Source organism: Tachysurus vachellii, chromosome 11 (assembly GCF_030014155.1).
Source record: "Tachysurus vachellii isolate PV-2020 chromosome 11, HZAU_Pvac_v1, whole genome shotgun sequence".
In the NCBI taxonomy this organism is placed as follows: domain Eukaryota; kingdom Metazoa; phylum Chordata; class Actinopteri; order Siluriformes; family Bagridae; genus Tachysurus; species Tachysurus vachellii.
In genome coordinates this window covers 18,596,751-18,624,553 of record NC_083470.1, presented here as the reverse complement: position 1 = coordinate 18,624,553, position 27,803 = coordinate 18,596,751, and the positions used below count along the sequence as shown (strand labels likewise).

At 36.1% G+C, this 27,803-nt stretch overlaps 1 protein-coding gene across 1 annotated transcript in view; it reads right to left on the bottom strand.

Moving 5' to 3' along the window:
- LOC132854024 (ERC protein 2) overlaps positions 1 to 27,803 on the bottom strand; it is a 197,144-nt gene that overhangs the window by 43,791 nt on the left and 125,550 nt on the right. Inside the window, exons 14-16 of the mRNA XM_060882141.1 lie at positions 22,493 to 22,640; positions 12,646 to 12,819; positions 5,700 to 5,770 (exon numbers count right to left, since the gene is read on the bottom strand). Coding sequence (XP_060738124.1) covers positions 5,744 to 5,770; positions 12,646 to 12,819; positions 22,493 to 22,640 — 349 coding nt within the window. The 3' untranslated portion in view covers positions 5,700 to 5,743. The remainder of the gene's footprint in view (positions 1 to 5,699; positions 5,771 to 12,645; positions 12,820 to 22,492; positions 22,641 to 27,803) is intronic.

Sequence of the window (27,803 nt, the reverse complement as noted above, 5' to 3'; positions counted from 1 at the left end):
TCACCAGCATATTTTACAACCATGAACAAGAAAATCAGGATCACTGAAAATTTTTGTAGTTTGGCATGGCAGGTTATGGAGAATTTTAAGTATCTAAAAAGAGACCTATGGCACCAAACCCACCAGAAATGCCACCTGTTGAGCAGGGTATGGTTATAAATATTACAAAGCCAACAAAGCAACAGATTTATAACTCTTATACTCTATAACTCCTATAGCTCTTTTTAATCCTCAAATTGCACCCACAAAACAAACAAACAAACAAAAAAAATAACGTTTTGGTATCCTTGTTTGATGGTATCCTAAATCTGTGATCTAGTGAACCAGTGTTAATGTATTCATTGATAGAGACTTAAAAACACTTTTGTACATCACTCGGGAAAAAGGGCGTCTGCCAAATGCCATAAATGTAAATGTAAATTTAAAAAAAAAATAAAAAGCTAGCAAACAGCTTAGGAATGCTCAGGCAGTAGGATCTGAAAACCTACCTGCCAAAGCACTCATTTCTGTTTAAGAAGAGCAGGAAGAAGGAGAAAAGCCACTTCTACCAGACTAGATAGAGATACATAAAAAGGGTGAGCTCTGCAACTGGATACAGATGGAACACATGTCTGTCCATCCAGTATCATTCTGTACCGTACACAGAAACAAGCTGACACTCAGTTGTATGACCAGTAAGTAGGCTTCTGCAGAGATAGATCGAGCAGATATAAAGTCAGCTGACACCATGAACAGGACAACTCTTGGGAAGCTTTTTGCAGAACTTGATGAGTAAGGGTGTTAAGGAAGATTCAAGATGGGGATGAAATTTCATGCAAGCTTGCTTTAGTGTTAAAGCTATTAAAAACTCAACCAAAAGGGACAAATCAACAGAAAAGCGGCTAGCTCACTAGCTCACACCTTTTGCCCAGTTCAAGTTTAAGGTTCAAGTTCATGTTCTGTCTATTTGTAGGTGCTGCCACATCTGTCACTGTCTCTATCTCTCTTTGCTTATAGCGGTTTCTAAAAGCACAAAGAAACACACAAAATAGACTGGTCAGAATCATCTGACATTACCAAGGGTTCAAACCACGTCCTCTTTGTCTGCAGCTGATACTTGACCATGTCCCCAGTGCCACACTTTTCTCAGATACCAGCCACCTTGTGAACATCATCGGAAACTTGCATGGGGGACTGTTTGATTATAAAACTTCAAATCTAGTAGACACTTAAGATGCACCAAGATGATTTTCACTGGTAACTCTGCACACATTGGTCATCATTTTTTTCACAAAGAGGATATGGCAAAATTCCACGATATCAATACTAATTGCAGTTCCAGTGTGCAGGACAAGACATGAGAACTAGTAAATGTTTTAACCAGTCTAAGCCAAGAAATGGATGTGTAGGTAAAGAAAGGAGTGGACACTGCACCTGACCATCATCTTCTTGTGGCTAAGCTGAAACTGTAAGAGGAGAAGAACTTAGTTGGAAAGACCAACACAATGCCAGAAATAGAGTCACTGTGCAGGACAAGACATGAGAAGAAGTGGAAGCTTTAACCAGTCTAGGTTGTTAGTAAGCTGGGAGGCACTTCAAGGAATTGATTCTTTGTACAAAGGTCAGATTTCAAATCAGTCCTTCTTCATAGATCAGAGACATTGTGTCTAGACGATAATGTCAACTACTATAAAAGTCATTGTCAACATCAACCCTTGTACTCCAGATCTGATTCCATCAGAAATGAAAATCTATGATCTATGGGGATGGATTGGCTACATGCTCTTGGCTACATGCTCTGTGACTATAAATGTCACTTACTGTACCTGGCATCCCAAGGCAAGGAGAAAAAAGAAAACCACACAAACCCTTGTGCCAAACACCTAGGCAGATAATTCATGATAATACAAATATGAAAATGCACAAATTCTTCTCCTTCCCTTTGTTAAATTCATGTGTTTAGAAGAGGCTTTAATCTGTTTCTTGGACAGAATATGTGTGTGTGTGTGTGTGTGTGTGTGTGTATGTGTGTGTGTGAAAGTGTGTGTATACACATGGCATTTTTCCGGAAACTTCCCCAGGTGCGCTGACGCTGCACTTGCATTTGGCTTTGTGTTTTAGAGCCAGTGGAGCTCAAGTAAATGCTACTGTAATCCCTTCTAATGTCCTTCACACACATACACACACACACTCTTTCTTCCTCCATCATACACGTTCATACACACACACACACACACACACACACACACAAATTCCACATCTATTTGCTATTTCACTGCTACCTAAAACACTAACAGGTTGGAACATGTGAACTCTATTTAAACACTATTTAAGAGTCTGTGTGTGTGTGTGTGTGTGTGTGTGTGTGTGTGTGTGTGTGTGTGTGTGTGTGTGTGTGTGTTTGTGTGTGTGTGTGTGTGTGTGTGTGTGTGTGTGGATGGGGTGTGGTTCTTAGAGCACACCTGCATCATTAAGGGTCTCTTTTTTGTTTAAGACACTTAAAAAACAATCTTAATTCAAAACAATACCCTTCTTTTCTCCCATTAGTGATGGGAACAATACCAAAAATTCACTTTACTTCACTTATCTCTCCTTTACATATTCAAATCTGAATTCCTGTTTACAAGACACAGATTAGGGATGTTTAGAAAAGAATAGACATGTATAAACATTTTCCAAAACAGAGAGAAGTATCTGCAGAAAAAGCAAAGATAAAAAAAGCATATTCTTCCTGAAATAAATAAAAGCACGCATGTTTGAGTAACAATATAATCCTTCATTATATAATATTGTACATCTTCCACATGTATAGACATACAGATTAACCCCTAAAAATAAGCCTGGCTTATTATTTCTAATTATCATTTTATTATTCAGAAGCTACTATGAATTAGTCAGTAATTACATTAATATCCATAAGGAAAGATGTTGTTATCAAAGTGCAGAAGAAACATCAAAATCCACCAAGAGATCCTGGGAATTTTAAAGGGTTAATTTGTTTCTTATCTCTATCCAGACCTAGAGGATATATGACTACCTCTATCTGAGCCCAGATTACCATTAAACAAAACCACAAACCAAAATCATTTTCTGTAATCATAAAGTGACACCTAAACAATTCTGGAGGAAGCATGAAATGAAGAGGAACAATGTGGTATCATGGTTTGAAAGAGAGCCATGCTTTGGCACACTCTGCTGTCTATGAGTTTTAGGTTGCTACGTTTTGTCTTAAATAGCAAAGCTTCTATGAAAAAAGACTGCAAAGATTGCTAACACATTTGCAATTTTTCTGTCTCATTACTCGCCCCTTTCTCAAATCCATTACTACCATGCACAAAGGAGCTTGTTGTACATTACAGCACATCAAGCAGCAATTACACACATGCACAAAAACATGTAGAGCATAAATACACTACATAAAAACACAGACACCTATGTATACATTCAAAAACAGCATATAACAGTAAAATAGCATATGCACAATGATTTGCTGCTACTTTCACTCACTCACCATATTCATAAGTAATGACAAGTAACCTCTAGGCTCACTGTAATCTAATTCATTACGTAGATAACTGCACCAAAAAATCCAACATTTTAGCTAAATTTCTCTCCTGCGATACATTCATTTAAATAAAAAAAATTAAGACCTGGAATGTAAATTTGTTTACTCATAACTAATTGTATCACAGATTTAATATCATGAAACTTATTCAGTTCAAAGGTTGTCAATTACATCTTGCTCTAATTTACTCAAAAGTTAGCACCAAGAAAGATTCTGAAGCTTGTGGCCTGAAAAGTGCCATTTGAGATGTATGGTAAGACATGAGTCTGAGTATAAGGCTGTCACTAGGTGCTTCTGATCATGAGCTTATAATAAAGACAAATTCTGTGGTGTAATAGTGATTCTGTAGTATTTACATTTGTGATATTTGCATCTGACTATTCGGGAAAGAAACTAAAACAACTAGCATGGCTGTCTAAATTATACTAGCAAATATTCCAGGAAAATTTAATTAAATTAACACACTCTTGGATCTGAAACTGAATCATAAACAAGTAGACTTGGGGAAACAATTAAATTAATTAGATCCCGATGGGAACGTTGGGCAGCAATATTCCTGATTTTTTTTTTTTTTTTAGAAATCAAAATTTTCCTCTGTGATTATTAACATCAGATGCTGTGTATTTCTGGTGTTCAAGTACCGATGTCACATTTGATAATTTGCTTGGACATCCTTTACAAATACAGTATTGTCTCTTTTCTGCTTTGTTTTGTGTTTGTGTCTCTCCTCAGGAAAAACATTCCTCTTTCATTAGGGAGGCCATGAAGCCAAACAAAAAAAAATCTGTGAAAGCAACCTGAAACCGACCAGTCAAAGCTGAGCACATACTTTTTAACTTTATGTCTACTCTGCTAATTAAGTTTTATGAAGGAACCATGCAAGAAAAAAGTATGAAACAAAATGTCATTGCTTGTGTGAAGCATAGAAAAAAACCTCAAACACTCGAACAGACGTTGTGTCAATATGGTGCAAGCACCCACACATGTGCACGCACACACACACAAACACACACATACAGTACACACAGAGTGAGGAAATCCAGGCAGTGAGATGAGTTATGCTGATAAGAGTAAAGTAAAGCAGTGGAATACAAATCTGCTGGATTATGGGACTTGTGGGTGGATGAGAGGTAGAGGGTTTCGATTACCACAAATCCTGTGCGTGTGTATGCACTTGTGTGCCTCTAAGTGTGTATGTACTGACTGCAAAGCCAGGCTTTCTGACCATTTGCTGTATTGAAAGTATTGTTAGAGAAATCCAGAGGCTAGCATACCTCTCAAACAGGGAAAATTTTGACACTGTCATTGTCACTGTTAAGACAATATTAAAAAATATTGGGGAAAAAAGCAAACAAATATTTACAGCATTTGGCAGATGCCCTTATCCAGAGCAACGTACATAAGTGCTTAAATCTCTAACATTGAATACATTAATGCTGGCTCACTAGGTTACATACTTAAGATACCATGAGTTTAAAACATTTGTTCAAAGCTACAATGAAAAAGGTTGTGTTTTGTTTGTTTGTTTTTATTTTAAATGCAAAAGGAAAGAAGTGCTAGTTGAAGTGTTTCCTGTAGAATAAGTAGGTCTTCAACCGACCTTCAATATGACCCAATTGTTGCACCTATTTGCATTCATACATTGCATACGGTCTATCATATCTGACTGTCATACAGACACAAATAAATGATCCTTTAAAGCCTAACGTTCTTTATTTAATGTATTCAGACTAACCATAAAAATACACGAAGCCTTCTAATTAATACATATACACACATGTACATACACACTCACTACAGAGCTGTTAAATTTTACAGGTGTGTATGTGTGTGGGGGAACAAGTTTTCTGGTTCTTCTCACGTTGTCATTTTAACAAGGTATAAGCTGTAAAAAAGTTGATAGTCTGGGGAAAGAGCACATGTAGTGAACTTTGTGGCTTAACAGTAATTCCAGTTTTACTTAAACACTAGCTTGGTTCCATTTCACACAGCATTTTTTTTTCTAATTTAAGTACTATTGAGAGTTTAACATTTCCTGAATAAACCTCGCCTTATTTTAGCTAGCCCTCCGGGGCCAATTCAATTACAGTATGAGGAAAGCAGAACAAGCAGTGCAAAAAAAATGACGAGATTGATCATGCTCATTATCACTCACCCTTTTGAACTGAACAGGAGCAGCATTCCAGGCCGTACCAATAATCATGCCCAAATGCCCTCTTCGTCATCCTAAAAGAAAAAAAAAATAATTTAGTAGCTTGTTGTCAATAGGAATACTTAATAATAAAATAGTCAGAGTGGTTCAAAAGGCTTAGTCTTCTGACAAGGAATCATTCATTCATCTTCAGCAATGACTTCATCCTGTTCTGGTGGTTTATCCAGAGCCTTTCCAAAGAAAACCATGCATGAGGTAGGAATAAACTCTGGAGAGGATGACATTCCATTGCAAGGCACCATGAACCCACCTAGGAGTACACTTGGTAGCATGGTTTGAGAGGTAAGAGGAAACCCAAACGTATTTCCAGCTACACTGCAACCTCACAGCTCCAGCATCATTTCAGTCTTACTCTTAGGTTGCTTTCTATGTGGCGTTTCACATATTTTATTGTGTGGTTCTCTGGCTTCTTCCCAGCTTCTAAGAATCAATGGCTTGGGTATGCTAAATTGCTCCTGTTAATGAGTGTGCATGATACCCTGTGATGTACTGGTGTTATTGGGATTAACTCCAAAGACAGGCACCAATGTGGATCAGATCAAGTGGTTGCTGAAGATAAATGAATGAAAGAATGATTGAATGAATGAATGAATGAATGAATGAATGAATGAATGAATGAAAGAATGCAAATTTCTCAAACTGACAAAAGTTTCATGGTTATTAAATAATAAGTATAAATGAGTGTACATGTTTTAGCTTTTTATAAATAGTTAAATAAGTACAGATCTTGCTAATGGAGTCAGACTTTTGGACAGTACAGTACATGACTTAATAGCTCATGTATCAGTTATGTTGAAGCCTTTACTGTATATTTTAAAGTAGGGAATTTAAGCATTTTTTGTCTTTAAAAAGTGAGAGAAAACAGAGAAGATTAATGAAATACATTTGATATGGGCTATCATTAATCACTGATTATTGTTTTGTACTGGGTAGGTGTGTCGCATAAAGCCAGATCAGAGTGAACAGCCAGCACTGTCACACACACACACACACACACACACACACACACACACACACACACACACACACACACACACACACACACATTTCAGCATTAAACCGATATGGGTTTGCTTTCACAATCTTGATATGTATGTTTTGACATATTAACAAATAAAGTTCTTGAAGCAAAATAGCAGTTTTTAAATATTAATAAAAACTAAAAATCTTGCATTCACTGTTGCATACATTCTGTGAAACCAATAGAGTACATTGAAATGCAAAAACTGGAGATGCAATATTTTCTTTAAATACACACTGGTGATTTTACTTGCACTGATGGGAAAAAAGGTATTAAGTATAAATCCATTATGCATTCACAGTATTTAAATCATTTAGCATTTGAGATGTTCTTGGATCTGCTCTATCCATCACTAACCTCATTTTTGTCATTAGGGGATTTGTGTCATAATGGATTATCCTTGTTGACAGCCTGAGTGCTCATTATAGAATTCAACTCAATAAAGCAATCTGGCCGACTCGTAAATCATAACTTATTCATTTCCAATATTAGCTGATAGACATGGCCAAAAATGCTGGTGGTTATGGAAACAGTTATATACTCTTTCTCTCTCTGTGTGTGTGTGTGTGTGTGTGTGTGTGTGTGTGTGTGTAGTTGGGTGGTGGTGGGGGTTTGTTTGCAATGGCTATGAGACTAGATCCATCTGACAGCCTTGGCCAAGCAGTGGTTTCCAGTTCTTTGTCCTCATTAATCACCCACTCTTTCCTTCTTCCACTCTTATTGAGAAGAAAACAGAGTGATTAATCATGCTCAGTCAAAGAAGCTAGATAAAGGAGTGATGAGGATGAGTGTGTTTAAACAAAAAATAACAGTCACACCTCAGGAGCTTGGCTCTAACCTATGATGAACTTCCCAACAAAGGTCAGGGGGTCACATATGGAGACAAGAAGGTAGCAATGTGAGAGAAATTGATGATGTGTGATAAATAAAGACTTTTCTAAGATGTATTTGCTAAAATACACACATGTATCCCAGGACCCAATATAACTCCTTTAAAACTCTTTCCTTTCCAGTAAACTACTGTATTTACCTTATATTCATGTAGCTGTTCTTTCCCAGAATGTTTGCCATGTCACTCACTCTACCAATCCATTATGCACTATTCCCATCTGTACTTTTATGGACTTACTGTAAAACATGACCTGACCAGACTTTTACAAGCTTGTCTGTTATTCCCCGTACCTTTAACAATATCTCCATGTTTTCATCACAGCACACGCTTCTAGCTGTTCTCCTCTCGAACAGCTGAGAGAACATAAGTTTTACCAAACTGACAGAAAGTCTATAAAGCCCGTTTGCTATCAAACACATTGAAATTTTAGTTGGTGAAGAAATATTCATGTTAATACTATTCAATAAAAAAACACTAGATAAAGCAAAGTAAACTATATACTGTAAAGCAGATTCAGGAAAATAAGCAATAAATACATGCTACTCACTATGTGATGGGTGGTATTGTATCTAACAAGTAAAATACAGTATGTTGCATAGTTTTGCGATTCAATTATAACAAGTTTAGTTTTGGGATAATTTACGTACACAATTACAGTCTTTGATCAATAAGCAATTTTGGTATTCGAGTGTGTTCAACTGGAGTCAAAGATGTCAAAAGATCATGACATTACTGTAACATAACTGGTTTCACATTTGAATCAGACACACTGGTAAAATCTAACCAGGGTTAACTCTTAAAAATGTGTAATCCTCATAGTAGTTCTATTTTTACCTAGACTACTAGGGGCAATAGTTTCATAGAAAAATTAGGTTTGTGTTGTTGTTTTTTTTTTTTTAGTAAATGTTTACATCTTCAAAGGAAATGGTGATATCAAACCCTTTACCTCTCTTTGAGAATCCCCAAGTGCCTGTTTATGTAAAATTTAAGGGCATAACCTTCAACCACTAAAATCCAAACAGAGGTAAAAATTGATCAGTCATCAATGAGAAAATAACATTGAAAGTGTCTGACAATGTGACAACGTATTGGTAAAAAAAACTCCAGACAGGTCACTGTGCAAAATCCCAGTCCATAGATGTGTGTGTCTTTGTAAAAGTTTGTGCAATTTCCCCCTATTTGTGGTCAGTGCAAACCTCAAAGATAATCAAAATTCACTGTTGAGGTCTCACACATTTCCGTCACAGTGAGTAGCTTTAAATGAAAATAGAAATAGGATGTTTTAAGCTTTTATGGACATGCATTGTTGTCTTTATTTCAATATAAAAACTGTGTACTGTCAAGAAACTGTTCATGGATTGAACAATTCATGGATAGTAAATTTGGAAACAATTATAAAGAAAAAATGGATAAAATAGCATCGAAATAATCTAATTGCACTGTTACCCAAGTAACCAATTGTTCAAAACAGTCAAATCAAATCAAAATATTGTGCCTGCCAACATTGATTATGTTTTTCTTCATGGTTTCTTCATGGACTGCATCAAATAGCAGGTTTTATCCCACCCCAAACCAATCTCTAACACAGTTTCAGTTCAAAATAGTGTAGAACCTGCATCTATATCAGCTCTGAAAGGTAGTGTGGGATCTGTGTAACAAAGAATGGAAAAAAAAACAAGCTTTTAATATATGAAATAATTTTGGCACATCATTTCTTTTTAATTTCTTAAATTCTCTAATCAGCAGCAGGGTCAGAGGGATGGCCATGAGACCAAAACCCCAAATGAATCTCTTATAAATGTTGGCAAATACTAAACCTACTTGATTTTCCAAGGGTTGAGGCCAGAAATTCAGAAATTTGACCCTGGCTTTGTAGATCTATAATTTAGTCAAGACAGGTTATTGAAGGTTTGGTGGAATTCACATTTTGCTAGTTTGACATAGTTATACACACAGCTTTGTGAGAACATGTTTTATCTGCCCTTTCTAAGGCTTTTACTGTATAAAACCATTGAGAACTCATGGTGTACCACATTGCTGTGTTATATTAGGTGATGTCTATTTGACGGTGTCTCGCTGTGACTCGATACTTGTAATGAGTCTGGTCTAAGACTTTAACGTAGGACATCCATGGCTATAGTGATTGTATCCGTCCACCAAGCCTTCCTCTTATACATGTAGTTCCAGTTTGCCTTGCATGATGTTTTTCTCCAGTGGCAATCCTTTCTAAATTGATGTGTCTGAAGTAAATGAAAGTCAGTTGTGTCATCTGAGCTTCCAGGGATGTCTTTAATTTGCTCTGCAGCAATACCTACATATTTGGCAAATGCAAGATTTCTTGCCAGCACCACATTTCAAAGCCATTCATTTTCTTCCTGTCCATCTTCTTCCCTCCATATGACATTGTGGCAAACAATCTTTTCCAGAGTGGCTTACAAAAGTGCTTTGAAGTCACTATCAGTGAATATATTTTGATGCTAGTTCATTGGGTCATGGATTAAGACTGAGAAGATCATGTCTTGAACTAGTCCTTCTAACTAGTCTAAGCTCTTTAAAGTATTTTGTCCAGATCATTTTCTTGTCAGATTTAGTCACTGCTTATCACTTCTTTATTGTTAATTAATCCATGTAGACTGAAAATTGTTACAACCCCGTTTTCAAGCTTTGTTGTTTGATGTTAATAAGCAGATGTCTCAAAACATCTTTGCTTTCAGCTAGTAGTTGTATCATCAGCATCGCAAAGACTGCTGAAGTATACTGCCAGTTTTCACACCTCATTAACAAAGACCTCCATAAACAAGTTGTTGTACCAAGAGCAAAGGGTCAAAATTTCAGTTAAGACAGAAAATGAAAATGGTGTTCAGGACTCCAATATTTTAACTCTTTTAATATTTTTAAAGTCATTATTAAAGTCTTTGCAATGATTGTGCAACCTCAACTGGTAAATATACAACCCGAACCAGGAAGTGAACCCAAATAATGGAGTTGTTTTAGTATTCAGTATAAAAGGTAAGGAAGGATAACGTTCTGAGCTGGTATGACAGTTTTCTTGAATTACAATTAAAAATGTAGGAAATAGAATTAAAAAAAAAATGCCTTAGCTACAAAATGAAAGTATAAAACTATACTGTAGCTGAATAAAGATCATTTTATTTAAAGGAAAACAATGACCAAATTATTCATGTATATTTTATTTGTGTGTGTATTTTGTGTTCATGAGTAAACATAGTGAAACATGAGTTATTTTCAAGCAACTAGTTATAATAAACAAGACTTCCTGATGTCAAGCAAAAACTTAAAGGCTTGTCAAGTTAATGACCTGGTTTTGTGTGTGTAGACTATTAATATCATATATGTAATATGTCAGAAAAAATCAGATAACTGGTACACGCGTACTGGCAGGTACTCTCAGATTATGTTAACAAAGATTTTTTTTAAAACCTGCCCCCTACAAGAAGTGGAGTTGCACCAATAATCACTGAAAAAAAAAAATCATGTCTATAAAATACAATAATGTCATTCACGCATTTGTGTTCACCAAAGTATCGAAAGACAATGTTTGTTAAAAAAATAGAGAGAGGTATTATAGCTTGAGTGTGTTTAAAAGCAAAGCCTTATCTGTGTGTGTGGGCTAAGGGGATTTCCCTTGTGATAGTGGCTTCCTAACTGCTATAAATCTTACTGTTATTACTGTATTACAGCTGATGGACTTGAGAATGTGTGTATGTGTGTGTGAGTGAGTGTGTCTCTGTATATATGCATGAAACATTGAGAAAGAGTTTGGAATTAATCTTTCTCCCTCTTGATATGATTATGAGCTATCAGGTACTGTATCTGGAATATAGCCTTCACACAGCCCTCTTAGTGGGCACATATACACACTATCCACAGTGTAATGATGATGATGATGATGAGGAGGAGGAGGAGGAGGAGGATGAGGAGGATTGTTAGCTTTCTTATTTGTTTACCCTGAAGAAAGCTGCTGGAAATTTATATATATATATATATATATATATATATATATATATATATATATATATATATATATATATATATATATATATTACAAATGAATCATCAGTTCTTCTTACACAGTGTTTCTGTATGTGTTTTTCCATACTGTATATCAAAATGTGCACACAGAAAACTTTGATGGTCAGTGTGAGTTGAAATATTTCGACTTAGTGAGGCATTTAAAATAGCATCTCTAACAGTGATAGTAGAACCTTGTTTGGCTCTGTGGAATAAAAGAGCTCTGTATTTCACACAAATACATACATAAAAAACTTTAAAGGAAACACCTTGAACTCCAATGAATTTCTGTTTAGCTTTCTGTTTGCAAAGGCAGACTTATATTTGTATGCGTGTGCGTCTGTGTGTGTTCGTGTGTGTGAGAGAGAGATTTAGACTGCATTTCCTGTAAGCATTATTTAAAAAAAAAAAAAAAAAAATCACTCTGATATCAATAACACCCACATGGCAAGAATTTTCAGAAACTGTTTGCAATCGAATAATCAAGGGAAACTTCCCCTCTCTTTCCTTTGGTCATTTATGGGCAAATTCTGCTGCTTGTGAAAGAATTCGGAGCTGATTTAATCTACGGCACACTTTCATCAAAATTGCAAAGTAATGGCAGAGCAACAGCAATTGTAGTCAGTTACTGGAACTGCGTCCCTATTCACTGGCAGAATGGGAGAATTCAGGTCTAGTCAAGTCTGGTTACAAACTCAGTGCACAGGCTAATAAACCAACCAGAGATCTACTCTCAGTGTAGCAACTGCACATTAATCTGCCAAGCAAAGGCCTAGGGCTATGCAAGGAAGAAGAATAACAATGACATCAATGGGTATTTCTCTGTTCATTCTCAGTTTTTGTTTTTTAGAATAAAATTAAACAGAGATTCTGTCCATAACCATATCCTATGTAATAAAATGTGTACAAAATAACAAGAATTAGCAGTGTAGGTTTTACTGTACCTGCTCAGGTTGCTCAGGTTGGTCAGGTTCAGGATTGCTGTGAGTGGACAGCCCTCTTGATGATCTATGATAGTGAGTGTGTTCAGCTTGACCGTGGTGTGTATGATGAGGATGATGGGGATAAAAGTGACCGTCTTCATAATTCTCAGCAATGAGCTTCATCCTACTTTGGGTCTGAAAAACAGCAAGTTTAAACATTTAAACTATTAACAAAGTGCCCAGAAAGACAAACAAACAAGATAAAAAAAATAAAAATAAAATAAAATAAAATAAAATACATAAATAATTCAAGGCAGTATTTTAAGGGGACATTATAATAAGATGTTGTCATTACATTATTGTATAGCAATCATTAAAATGTAGTTTTTCCCACAATTATGTTATTTATTAATAAACGATCTACATTTAATCTGTTTATAGTTGTGTTTAATGTTGCAGAACATATACAGAACAGGTTAGCTCCTGTTTTTGCTTATGTTATAGCAGCTATAAACAGTCAATCCCTCAGTGGGATTCACAAGCTACAGAACATAAACATTTGAATATAAGAATCAGTTGATCAAAGTCACAATTAATTTAATTAAATAAATTAATAATGCATTAACTGGACAGTATTACTGCATTAATTTAGTCAAATACCTTTCTATTTTTGTTAATAAACATACAGTATATGTACGCTGTCCAACTTTTTTTTTTAATGTCTGTTGTGTTTAGTTATTATTGCTTCAAACCTTTTGGTCTGCAGGGCATACTGTATCTCCATGCAAACAACTCAGCACTGGCTAAGTACTAAGTTACTAAGTAACTACACCTTTGTGGATGTTTGTTTCATCCACATGTCTTCCGTTGTTTATTTACAGTGTCATAATCTACCTAAATAGAGAGATGAATTAAATATGTCTAATTTACATGGGATAAGCAATATCTGTATAAATTAAAGAGATGGGTGAATGTTTCAAGCATATTACATCACTACACATCAGTTGTAGGGTTGAGCCTTTGGTATTTGAACTCATAAGCTTTAGTTATTTAATTTTTTTAAATAAAATTTGCAATATACAACAGTAATGCCTTTTGCCTTAAAATGTTTTTTGTTGTTGTTTTATTATAGATTTGTTTTCTGCTAAGTCTGTAAAAATTTTTTTACACTTTCCTATGAAACTAGACACATTAAACTATGCCATGTTTGTCAGTGTTTTCCTCCATCAATAATCTATTATTTAATTAGCTTATGGATTATGGACTCTATGGATTCATACTATATTCAGCTATGTTTTGTAACTAGCACTGTAGGTAGGTCACACAAGTAATTGGTATGTCTGTTATTGTGTGTCATTCAGTATATATTTCAGGTTATGATCAAAACTGACAAGTAATATATGCAAAAGTTGACAGGCTTTAATAACAAGGTTTTAATGTGGAGTAGAAATCAGAGTTTGAGGTGATGTCATACATTCTCAACCAATGCCATGTGAAAATAAACATAATGAAGTATTTGACATAAAATAACTACTTACTACAGTGTATATTTAATTATGTTCTGACCTTCATGCACCATCAAGAAACAATGTTAAGGTATGGAGAGTGGATAGGGTGAGAAATAGCAATCAAACATTTAATCCTTAAACTCCCGGGTTATTATGTAGTTAATTACAATAAAGTATTATTTGTTGAAATATCCATTACCTACAGTCAACTTATAACAAAAAGTTAGTCAGGAAAGTATAAGCTTCCTTTCAAATAATGTTCTGTTCCCTATCCTCACCACCTGGGGTCACTCAGTAAGGAAATCTAGCAACCGATTAGAAAGTACTACAAGAGCAAAGTCTCTTAAAGTCTTACAAAGTCCTAGTTGGTTAGGAACTACTAATTAATACAGAGGCTGTATAAAGAAGTGGTGTAGTAGCAAATCATATGTGAATACAGTGTTCTATTAAGATCCCTTATTGAGATATATACACAAAAACATTCACACAGAAGGTAAAGTGCCTTTAGTATACTTGTGCAGATATACTTATATAGAAACACTGTTATCTAGATTTGCATACAAATGCAGGTCAGATATACTACTGAAGACAATTAAGACAAATTAATGTGGCGGAGCAATAAATTGTGCAAATTTCTGGGCTATTAATTTGTACAGGGAGTCAAGCAAGTGCTCAAGTGATGTGATTTGTAGTTCATTTTGGGAATGGTGGATCAGGATTGAGATGTAACAGAACAGAGAACACCCACCTCTCTGCAATCCAAAAGCTCTATGAGGTTCCTTATGATGTTTTCCTCTAGGGGCAGGGGCTGCATGATCAGGGTGGGGTCTATGATTTGGATGGTAGTTAGATTAATTTCCCACCACTTCCAAGCATTGCTGAGCTTGTCAGATGTATAATTGCAAAGCTCTCAGTTATTAAGGTTTAGGATTAGGATATGTTCCAAATGCTATAAATGCTTGCACCCAAACACCATTCCTTGGCTCTTTATCCCTTCCAAAGAATTTAAGCATGGATCTCCTTGTGTAGGCTGGCTGTCATTTTAGATTCACTGGTGTTGGAGATGTGTCAGCTGGAAAGGTCATAAGACTAGTGGTTTCAGAAATGATGCTAGGAAGCTGGATGACATGCAGTATTAGTTGGGTGGCTAGAGCTTGTATGTTACCTCCCTGAATAGGTGAATAACCTTAAAGTGACATGTTAGCCCATTACTTTCTGGCAACCTCCCTGGCAGAGATCTCTGACTCAGTCTATCTGTTCAAAGTGGTGAAGCAGAATAATTTGCTTGATCAGCTTGATTTGGTTATCAGAGACTTTCTGAAGTAGTCTATGATTGTTATCATGTTTTGTGAAAGCTCAAACCCTAGCACTGCCAAACTGCATCTGTTGAGCCCTTGAGCAAATTCCTTGAACGTCATCTGTTCAGTTCAATTGTTAGTCGCTTTGGATAAAAGCATCTGCCAGATAAATAAAGGAAGAAATCTGTGATGGAATCAAAAGCTAAATTGGACAGTGATCAAAGGAGAATAGGTAGTGGCAGAAAGCCACCAGCTAGAACATTTGTGTAGACATAGAGCTTGACTTGCCAAAAATATTGAATATGGCCCAGCAGAGTTCCCCACTAGTATTTTATCTGAATAGCTAATGTTTTTGAACACTAGTGGATAGTGCATGGACACTGATGCACTGACCCAAGGAATGAGGTTGTTATGGGGCTTTAGTTTCAGGCAATGGAGATGTTGTGCAATTTGTTTTTTAGTTTACTTTCCTGGAGATGCTTGTGATGAAACAGAACTTTTGATTCGGTGTATTCTTATTTGGAGGATGCAAGGTATAGTTTTGAGAGGAACTCTGCTTTGGTATTCTTGGAGCCTGATCTGGAGGAATTGTCCATTGTGTGTGATAAATCTAGTCAAGTGGTCCTTTTTGAGTACTCTAGGTTTTTGTTATCTGTTTCTGATTATTCTGCTGTTTCTATTAACAATAAAAGATCAGGAACATGGTCAAGTATTACCTAAAAGTAGATTGATGGCACAGAATGGTCACTGAGAAGGGAAAACACAGGTGTTCTTAAGTCTGAAACCATTCTGAACATTTCTAAAGACTTGTTTTGTTTGTTTTTATTTATGGGATTTCTATGGAATTGTAGTCAGGGTTAGTGTGAAATACAATGGAAGTCTGATTGTTTTGCATGCAGTTAACTTGAAGATATCACCATAACTGAAGCTAAGAATTCCAAACCAGTTTCAGCATTACAATACCTTTGTGACTAAAGAAGGATACAGAAAGACTTGGTTTACCAAAACTGGGGTGGCCTGCAATGAGCTCTGAATTCAAACACCTTTAGAATCAACCTGAATGATAATCAACCTGAATGTGTTCCAGTGCTCCTCTATTGGCAAACTAGATTCTTGAACTTTTCAGAGAAGTAAAGTGTATTATAACAGGAAAATGAGACACCTGGAACTGGATGTTCAAACAGCACACATGGGTGGTATGGCCCGGTGTCAACAAACTTTTGGCCATACGGTATAGTGTATCTGACTCAAGTTTGACATTTTAATTATATTTTACTCAATGTAACATTCTAAAAAAAGCTTAGCTTTACAAGTATAACATTCACTCAGCAATTAAAAATGTCCTTCCTTCATTATACATACATTCATTCATTCATTATTCACCTTCAGTAACCTGTTTATCCTTGTCAGGTTTGCAGTAAAACAAGGGGCATATACTGCACCCTAAAATTAAGAACAATACTAAGTTGTCTTCCCATAAAAAACTGTAAAAGGTATATGTAGAACACTACAGTATTTCCTATTAAACTGATTCCAAGTTAAATAATTGTTTTTCAAGTGAATAACCTTTAACGATATTTCAAAAACCCTTGGAAAACTCTTTTTTCAAAGTATGTTGAGATACTGGGCAAGGCTCAACTTGCCATGCTACAATGGTATCTGTCTTAATGAATATTTATTTTGTTTATTACAGTGTTTGTATTAAACCAATATTATATACAATTACTATTATAGGTTAGGTATTGTGTGCCAATAATATCTCATGTCCTTGTGCTTGTGCTGGGAATTGATTTTACAGTCTCAAACATTCAGCTATTATATTTAAACCAGTGGGAGTTGATATTATTGATAATCTTGTTACAATTACACCTGTCAAGGGGTGGGATTCATTCAACTGTAAGTTCTCAAACTTTTTGAACTGTTGCAAAAAGGAACAATTGCCAAAAATAAGGATTTGAGGAACTTTGACAAGGGACAAATTGTGATAGCTAGATAGAACTGGTTCAAAACATCTCCAAAACAGCAGCTCTTATGGAGTGTTCCCAATATGCAGTGGTTAGTATCCACCAAAAGTGGTCCAAGGAAGGACAATTGGTGAACTGGCATCAGAGTCTTGGGCACCAAAGACTCATTGATATGTCTTTACATTGCATTTAGCTTTATGGAATTTGCAATTGCCCTTATCCAGGGTTACTTACAGAAGTGCTTTTGAAATCTGTACCAATGTACAGATTGATACTAGTTCACTAGGTCATAAATTAAGAATACCATGAGTTTAAAACTCTGTTTGGAAGTAATACAGAAAAGAAAGCTTTTAAGTGCTAATTTAAGTAGATCTTTAGGTGCTATTTGAAGCCAGTGACTGTTGGAAATCAAGGGGATCATTGGCAGAAATTGAAAGGCATTTGTGTGGCATCTGAGTGCTCATACGTGATGAAATGTCTGCTTTTAGGTTTGTCTGATGGAGGGAAGGAGAGAATGAGCAAAATCACTCTTGAGTATGGACAAGAGAGTTAAGAGCATGATCCCATAGAGGAACTACTTATCACAATTTTCTGAAAATGTCAGAGCTTGTTGTGTATGGGGCTGCATAGTCGCAGACCTTTCAAAGTGTCCATCCCTACTCCTGTCTACCCCTGAAAGCACTTACAATGGGCATGTCTCAGAATTGAACTATGGAGCAAAGGAAGAATGTGACAAACTATGTTTCTTTATTAAATCATGTGGATAGCCAAGTGCATGGCATGTATGGGGACACCAGGAGGCACTATGGGCAGAAGGCAAGTCGGCAGAGGCAGTTTGATGCTTTTGGTAACCCTAACATTAATGTGAATGTTACATCGATGCCTACCACCTACCTAAACATTGATGCAGAACAAGTACATCCCTTCTGGGCAACAGTATTCCCTAATTGGTGTGGCCTCTTTCAAGATAATGTGTTCTGCCACACTGCAAAAATTGTACAGGAATGGTCTGAGAAACATAACAGCAATTTAAAGGTGTTGATTTCCTCCAAATTCCTCAATGTCTTGGTGCCAGATACCACAGCACACCTTCAGAGTTCTTGTGTAGTCCATGTTTCAATGGATAAGAGCTATTTTGGGAGTGCAAGAAAGAACAACACAATAGTAGGCAGGTGGCTTTAATGTAAGGCTGATCAGTGTATTTGTCACATAAAACTAATACATGCCAAACTAATAAATCCAAATAATACACGCAAGTGAAAGGTAGATTGAGTATGATTGGCCACTTAAGAAATAAATAAGTTTCATTTCATTTGTGTAGTCACAATTCCGTTTATGTAATGTGCACATATGTGTTATGTATCAGTTCCAATGGTTAACTGATATTGCAATTTATAGTTCTATACCTTAACTAAAGAATGGCTTTAATCAGTGTAATACATAACGCAATGAATATAAATTTGAGTGACACCATAACAAACCTTTGTGAGAAAGTCTGGAAAATTAGCCTTGTCTCCTCAAGTCTCCGTACTCAACATATTCCCAAGTTCTTTTTCATGACCCCATCAACAAGTAATGTATCCCCCCAACCACACACACCGGGTACAGTTACAGCATTGCACTGGTGGCTATCAGAATACCACCTCCATCGTTTGCCTCCACATCAAAGCATGGAATTCCAAAGAGCATCCATCATACAGCAGCAACTGGCAGAAAACTGTAAATTCAGACTGATTCATGTGAACCCGCTTTGCAGGTAGTGGGAAAAATATTGTACACTGCATGTGTGCTCATACATGCACAGTGACACCATAGTGGTGCACAAAGTTAAAAGTGAAGTATGTTAGCACACATTTATTCTCTTTCTCAATTTATGTGGCTCTTTACATATATTAATAATACTATACAATAACTAAATTATAAATCTTTATAATAAAAAATTATAAATGAAAACAGACACAATTTTTTAAGTCTAGCTTGCAGAGGAATACTGTACCTGGGCACATTTTAGAGCGTGTGTGTGTGTGTGTGTGTGTGTGTGTGTGTGTGTGTGTGCTGAGGAGATGGCAATCTCCAGTATTTGACCTTGACTTGTTACTCAGGTCCTGGTCAAGATGTCTGTCATCATATCTTCTAATGGCTGACACACTACACTATGAAGTGCAGATTGATGTGTGAGTGTGTGTGTGTGTGTGTGTGTGTGTGTGTGTGTGTGTGTGTGTGTGTGTGTGTGTGTGTGTGAGTGTGTGTGTGTGTGTGTGTGTGTGCACGCTTCCACAGAAATAGAAAATGAGAACCACAGAAAATGGGCAAGAAACATACAGTTATCTCACATCACACACAACGAGGAATTTGAGGAATTTTATGCACATAGTATAGGAAGGAAGAAATGTACAATTCCACAAATAAACAGAACTGTGGTTGCAGTGTGCAATGTATCTGGTTCGATTTTGAGTTTTGAAAATGTGTGATACACTTCTACAGTTTTCACCATGTGCATATTAGGTTATAATCTGTTTATTATCTCGGTTGTGAAACTGTGTGGATGGGGCAAGGTCCTATGACCGTATGTGCTTGATTTTACTAAAGGTTTAATTATGGGAGGCTATGGCACGTGCAAAATCAGTGTAACTGCACTTGCCTATAGAACTCTCATTTTAGATGGATAAAATGAGAATAGCAACTTTAACTGAATTTTTATTAAATATATTTGCTAAGGATCATGTATAATATTAAATATTAATCTCAATAAAAGATACTTTGCCCCGTTTGCCTGTCTATTTCCATCTGCAATCCTTTAACGACTCAGCTTATTCTAAATTGGGCACATTTTCATTAAAGGCAAGCACATTAATTACCCCAAAACAGAAGAAATTATTATAGTAGTATGACTACTTAATATAGCAAATTAAAAGCACATTTAAATATACATACTGAGGACATAATGTCACTTTTGACAATCATACCTGCCAAAGCTTTTTCATAATAATAATAATAATAATAATAATAATAATAATAATAATAATAAAATAATAATTATAATAATGTACTGGATCAAGTATTATTTTATAAGCCGGTGAACATCAAAATAGTATTTCTCCATTATTACTTTCTTTCATTCTTTTTTTTTTTTTGCTTTTATCAACAATTTTATATACAGTTGCAACTGACAGAAAGCGAAAAAAATATTTATGCATATTCTCTGCATTGTTTTACTCTGCTTAAAGGTAAGTTCTTATTTAAAGTAAAGTTTTTTTGGTCTAAGAAACTCCTAGTCTATCAATTACAGACTCTTTGTTCTCAAAATATTTCTGCAATCCCCAAGGTATGAACAATACTGCACATGATTTACACAACACAAATAGATGTGTAAGCCTGAATGTCTGAATGTGAAGAACTTTCCCTGCATGAATATTGACATCTCGTACTTTTTGAACTTAGGTGGTTGACTCTGAAAATGGCTCACTGTTTCACTCAGTAATGCTATTTAAACACAATTTCATTAAACAGCATAACAAACACATGTCTGATCATGTTTTATTATTTTCTATGCTATTGTGCTGATTATATTTTAATAGATGATGGTCTGGCATTTCGGGTTTGTTGCCCCTGATTTTCTCCCTAATTTAGTCATCAATCAAGCAGCTCTTCTCTAATTTACCTCCCAGGGAGTGCAATGACTAAAACATGCTTCCTCCGAGGCATGTGAAGCCAGCCGACTGCTTCTCTTCGAACTGCTGCTCATGTAACATTGGGGGCGGCGTAGCAGACTCTGCAGGAAAGGCTATCCACACACTTCTTTGTGTATTATCTCAAAGATGTCCATGATTGGCTAGTGTAACTGTGATTGTTAAGAGCCAGAAATTATGCCATCGGTCCCTAAGAGCAAAATGTTGGCTTTCTGGCCATGGGTGGATGTGGCATCATCAGGAATTGAGTTCACAATCTCTGAATAACAGGGTGAATGCAACAGGGTATATAACAGAGTAAACCTAAATGGATGCATATACATTATTTTTTAATTGGGTGGATAACCATTTTTGCACTTTCACATTATTAACATTAACAACATTTGGCAGACACCATTATCCAGAGTGGCTTCCATTTATCACATTTTTACAGCGGAGCAGTTGAGGGTTAAGGACCTTGCTCAGGGTCCAGGCATGGCAGCTTGATGGACTTGAACTCATAAACTTAAAATCAGTAGTCCAACATTACCACTGAGCTCCCACTTCCCACATGATTAGGGGAAAACTAATTATATTAAGCAAAACAGTGTAGTTTACAGTAATTACTGAGGGTTTAAGATTTACATTGTCAATCAGAACCACAAATTAAAAACAGCATGGATATAATTAAAAGTATAACTGATATACTATATAAGTATTTTGTTAGAGCACTAGTTAATTTTAAGGAGCAGCTGACTAATTGGATAGGACAGATGTTGATAACTTCCACCTGAGATTCTTGCATTGCATCTGCTTACAGTTTCAGAGCCATGAGCAAACAGGCAAAGCATGTGTTTAACCTACAAATCCTTCCTGTTTTCCCAGAATTCAGCCTGAATCAGCCTCATTAGCAACGGCCACTAGCAATGCCACTGATGTGGTCTGATGTGACCTAAATGATTGATTACAACTTATTAAATCTACGTGAGTCAAGTAATCAAAGTACAAATCATAGCATAGCCTAAACACTAAGGCTGGCTTAATAACAATGGAGTGTAATTAAACTGCTTACTAATCTGAAGAATGTCCTGGAGAACATCAACCACCCATTTGGAAATGCTATAAAAGTCCTAATGGTAATAAAAAGCTGAGAGTATGAAAGTGTAGATGATGGTTCATTGGTTTCTGTGAATGTGTGAAATTTTGTGTGATAGCGCAAATAATCCAGATTCTACACACTGAATTTGTCAGGTAAAAAGTGAATATGAGCAATAGCACATGCCACAGGTTGCCATACACTACAATTAATATAGACATTTTGAACCATGGAAAGATTTACTACATTTGTGCATTATAAGCATGCAAAATGTAAGTTATTTTTATTTGAGTGAGGAGTTTATTAAACATATAATTGATGTGATGTTCATTACCTGCTGCTTGAGCTGGTACATGAGCCTGTCCTTTTCTCTTTTCAAGGACATCACCTCCTCTTGGCTTGTCTTCTTTTTAGGAGCAGAAAGTTCTAGCAGAGCTATGTTAGCATCCTTTTCGCTGATGGCTGCCAACAGGGCTTGTTGCCTGGTGGGAAATTGAGGATGATAAGGGTGGTTACGACCTACGGTAAGTCATTACATTAACAAAGGCCAGAGACAAACACACAATACAGTAAGTTGTGCACATATGTACACACAGGCGCACAGCAGGGGAGAGTATCCAGCCGGCAGGTGCGCTAAGATTGTTAGCATACCGAGGAACCACACTATCCACAACCCCCTGCTACCTTCCCGTCATCACAGGGATTTTTGTCTAATGGCTGAGTGTTTGCCTGAGGTCAGACAGTGAATTGTCACCAATCTCCGCTTTGTCATTATACTTTGCAGACTAACTCATCTGTTTCGCCTTTGATACACACACACATACACACCTACGTTTTATGTTCCGGAAATGAGCTTAAGACTGAAGTAATCATGACTCAGATAAAATGACTACAATGGGAACTAATACACAGCCCGGTCTGCACTTTTCTCAAGCATCACTACACACAGCTCATTCATATATTACTGTACATAGTTAGTATCATAAAATTAAAATGATAAGTCATTTCTGGGAAACAATCTTTTATTCTTAGTAGATAAGAAACAGATCTTAAACTTTAAAATACTGGAAAACAGTGGGGCAAAAAGAATTGCTTGAAAAAATTCTCATTTGTTCATTTTTTCACTCTTCTTTTGCTTCTTTTGCTTATCATATGCTTATAATATCCTGAACCAGGAGTGCAACTTTCTGCCAAACCTTTTATCATCTCTTAAATATGACTGTCTTCAAACCAATGTATGTAAATCTAAATCAACTTTAAAAAACTAAAACTTATTTTCCGGGTTTTATTACATTCCAGAATGTTTAGAAACATTTGCTGAGTACATTGGGGATAATTATGTATTATTTCTTTATAATGCTTTTTGAATGATTAATTAAGAATAACATAAAACATATGCAATAAACCTACAAGTTAATATTTCCTAAATTGATTAATACAGGGTTTATTTTAGTAAAGAAAAGCATTTCTAATGAATGTACAGAAATATGTTTTTTTTTTGGAGCTCAGTAAGGCAGTGTCTGGATAGGGCTACTGGAGCAAACCACTGAGGAATAAATAATGTATCTCAGATTAATATAATTGTAATGAAGTATAATGTCTGCATATTGCAGATTGATAATCAAAATCAGAAAGTGTAGCAACATGTTTCTCAAAGGATGGAGAAAAAGAAGAAATATACATTTACCATTTCCTATGTTCAAATGTTCTGGGATATTTTCAAGCTTTGTGTAGTTGCTGAGTTGTAGTTAAATAAGAATTTAGATTAAACCTGATAATTTCCCAAAACAAAATGAAACAAACAAACAAATAGACAAACAAAGAAACTGTGTGATTTTTGTGTGTAAGTTCTACAAAAGCCAGCCTACTGAACTATGGTATTGACGTTTAATCAAAGCAACAGTTTTTGAAGGCCTATAGTTTTTTCACTGGTTTGTGTTTGTTTTTGTGTATTTGTGTGCATGCTACAGGACAAATATGTGTTTAATTAAATTAATTACATAAAATATATTATAATTAAACCTTATTGTACACCTACAACGTACACCTGTTGTCCTCTTCTCTCTGACTAATGGACTCTAGGATGGCTTAGTGCTGACATGAATTCTAAATTCTAACTGCTCAGTTAATCAAAATTCCCCCAAACATTGAACAAGAGTATCAATTGAACAAGACCAGAGGTGTTGGTAGCATGTGTTTGTGACAAGGCTAAAAAAAGACACCACAAGAGAAAATGAGCATAGCATAACTGCTCCCCAGAGCTGGATTATGCTTTGCTCATACTGTTACGCTGTTAACGTATACCAGAGGCATCGTCTTTGCCAGCAGAGGCCTGGGTTGGAAAAAGGGGCTTGTATACATTACTGTATCATGGAAAAGTCTAAATACAGGTGACTGGTGATCCAAGGCTTTTTCTTTCTGCTTTTAGGCAGCGTATATGGGCAAGGAATGTAGTTCTATAAGTCTTATATTCATAACAACGTCATTGTGAGAGTCAGCAAATGGCGTGCCGTGACAACACAAGATACTGAACACATTGAATAAAAAGAGATAAGGGAAGGTGCAGTTTGGTCTAGCAAAGGGCAAATAGGGTTGAATCTTATAAAGGCAGACTCTTATTTTTTGCTTAGTCCAAGCAAAAGGAACGTGGGAATTGCTCTCATTGACTAAAAATGCCCAGTTTGTCTTAGAAGTCCATCAGTAAAGACACTTTATTTTAAGGGCCACCTGAAAGGGAGAATATGACTACTGTTTCTCATATGATTTGGTGTTAAAATGTAAATCAGTGTCATGAAATAAAATGTCAAATTATTTATACACTAAAATCATCCTATTTGACCATCAATGTCTGTATTTGTAATTTAATCCCTATGTGACACATATATATTGAAAAAACACTAAAATGTATCTCATAGTTTGAATCATAAAATACCCCATCTTATTTTCATGTACACAGTATGTTGATAAATATGCGAATAACAGGGATAGACAAACAAAAAGACAGACAGAAAAAGACGGACAGATACCCTGCTAGATAGTCATACATGCAGACAGGCAGATAGATGAAGATAGATTCATTCATTCATTTATTCATCTTCAGTAACTGTTTTATCCTTGCCAGAGTTGCAGGAATTCTCCCTGCATAGAACACCAGTTCTGGTTTATTAACAATGCCAAGTGTGGTTAACACATTTGCCCTGCCAGACCTCTGGAAATCAACCCTCAGAAATCTGGCCTACTGTAATGCTATGGAATATTCAATATTGTAAGCATAGCATAGCCAAAGATACTAGTTATGCAACAGCATTAGGTCACCACACACCACCTCCAACCCCTAAAAGACCATTTGACCTAGCCTGCAGGAGGCTAAGTATTTGGGTCAACTGTGGAGTGGGCCTGGATGGGAAGTGCCTGGGAGTGGGATGAGTTTGTGTTCAGGAGACATTCTTAGTGTTTAAGTCTAGGCTGAAAATGTGTTTGTTTATTGTTGTTAAAAGCCCATAAACTTTGCTCACTGTGTAAGGTTATAATAATGTCAACCACCACAGTTCTTGAATCTCAGTGACTTGATGATATTAAACCTTAGCCATTCACTTTCATGTGTTAAAGTTGTCAGAGGTTATTCATGCCATGCAACTATAGGACCGGTTCATATCAGTGGATCTGATGCCTTTCATGTTGTTTGCATTGCCCCAGAACACAACCGTTTTTTATGACAGGCATTCCAATACAACATCCGTAATCCTCTCTCCAGTGACCAAAATAGTTGTCATATAGTCAGATGGGCAAGCCCCTTTGTATGTCCCCACCACCCACCCCCTAGTGTGTGATCAATACAATAACAGCCAGTTGAAATTGTCTTAATACTGATGAGACTCTTCAACACCTCTCTTTATGAGTTCTGTCATCATTCCTATCCCAAACTTGACAAAGATGTGAGACATCATTGATTTTAGACCTCATTTAACCTTTTGCACTTACATCTCTGCCCGCCTATCTGGAATCATCACTTATGGATCTGAGCCAGTTTACCTAGTGAGCAAAAAGGTCTGGTGATGACACTGTGAAATTAGTACCTCAACATTTATATTCTCCTAACAACTAGGTTTTGCTTAATACAGCAGATTTGCTTAATACAGTAAAGTTTTGTGACCTCAGAATGTGAAATCAGGATTGGTTACTGGAGATTTACCTAAGTAACAAAATACAGACTCTGTTACACAGCACAGGCAAACTGCCTCCTGTCTGTTCTCAATCTTCACAAACAAATCCTCTAGTTGCCTCACTGATCCGATATTCTAAAGTGATGGATCCACCATCCAGGTCACTGCACTTATGATTTTGACTCATCAGGACAAAATTTGCTTACATTGTATACTGTACATTTTTAGCATTCAAACTATTTTGAAATCCATTCTTCTAAGCACAGGTGTGATTTAAATGCATAACAGTACATGCAGTGGTGGTGGTTTTTAGTCTTTTTTATAATTAGTTCAGAAGTATAGAAGGTAATTATTTTATACATTTTGCCTTATAATGAATTGAATACAGATATTTCAGTTCTGATTGCTGCATTCATAACACTATTACTTATATTCTGTAACAGCTTAACCGTGACAATGAGTGACGACTGAAAGAGCAGCTTGGAAATCACCTCAGATCTAATATGCCGGCTATGCGTCGGTGAAAGCAAGACCACTTCCAGTTGTTTGATTAATACAGTGAAATCTGGCACTAACAACCATGTGCATATAACAAAGAGGCCATGAAGCTCCTCTCTGATGGTGATGAGAGGTGTATTCCTATAGCTACAAAAAGCAGTATTTTGATTAGCTGATCCATATCACTACCCCAGTTTCAAACTGCAACAATCCTAATCATTGATACTGTGCTAATCACACCAACTTTTGGAGAGACAGGTCTAAATTGTTACAGGGGTATTATATTACAAATAATTGGAACAGTTATGTAGCCCAAGAACTAATAAAATTTTGCATTCTTCATAAATCAAAGACAAACAAAGGTAATGAAACGAAAGCTGACTGAATACAAGAAACAGAGATTTGGTAGGTCTTTTTTGCCTTTGCTTTGCATAAATCCCTGGACTTTTAGATCAAGTTGAGCATGTTTCAAAGGGTGAAAAACAATAATTAATGTCTCATAGAAAAACAGTACGTTTGCTTAAATAGTAGTATGTCAGCACTGGGAAGCAATCTAAAGTAAATTAAATACAACCAGGATAAGCAAAACTGCAACACAAAACACACAGCATATCAATCCCTGAGGTATATGGGCTACAACAGCAGAAATCAGGTTCCATTCATTTCAGCCAAAAACAAGAATCTGAGGCTACAGCAGGCAAAGATTCAGAAACTGGACAGCACCTGGTTATTTTCCAGGCTCTAACTGCCCAGTTTCAGCTTTTCCCAATTCTAATGTTTGATTAGAATATAAACTCAAGTTCTTTGACCTGTATCCATATATTTTTTTGCATTGTGCTGCTGCATAAAATATGTCTTTCCTGATTCATGTTTTGTGTCAAGTTCTCATTGATGTCAACTAACAGATGGTCTTGGGCAACAGGAGTTTGGGATAGGGCTTACCGGTCTTTGGGCCACTGAACATGAATCTAAGGCAGCAAATAC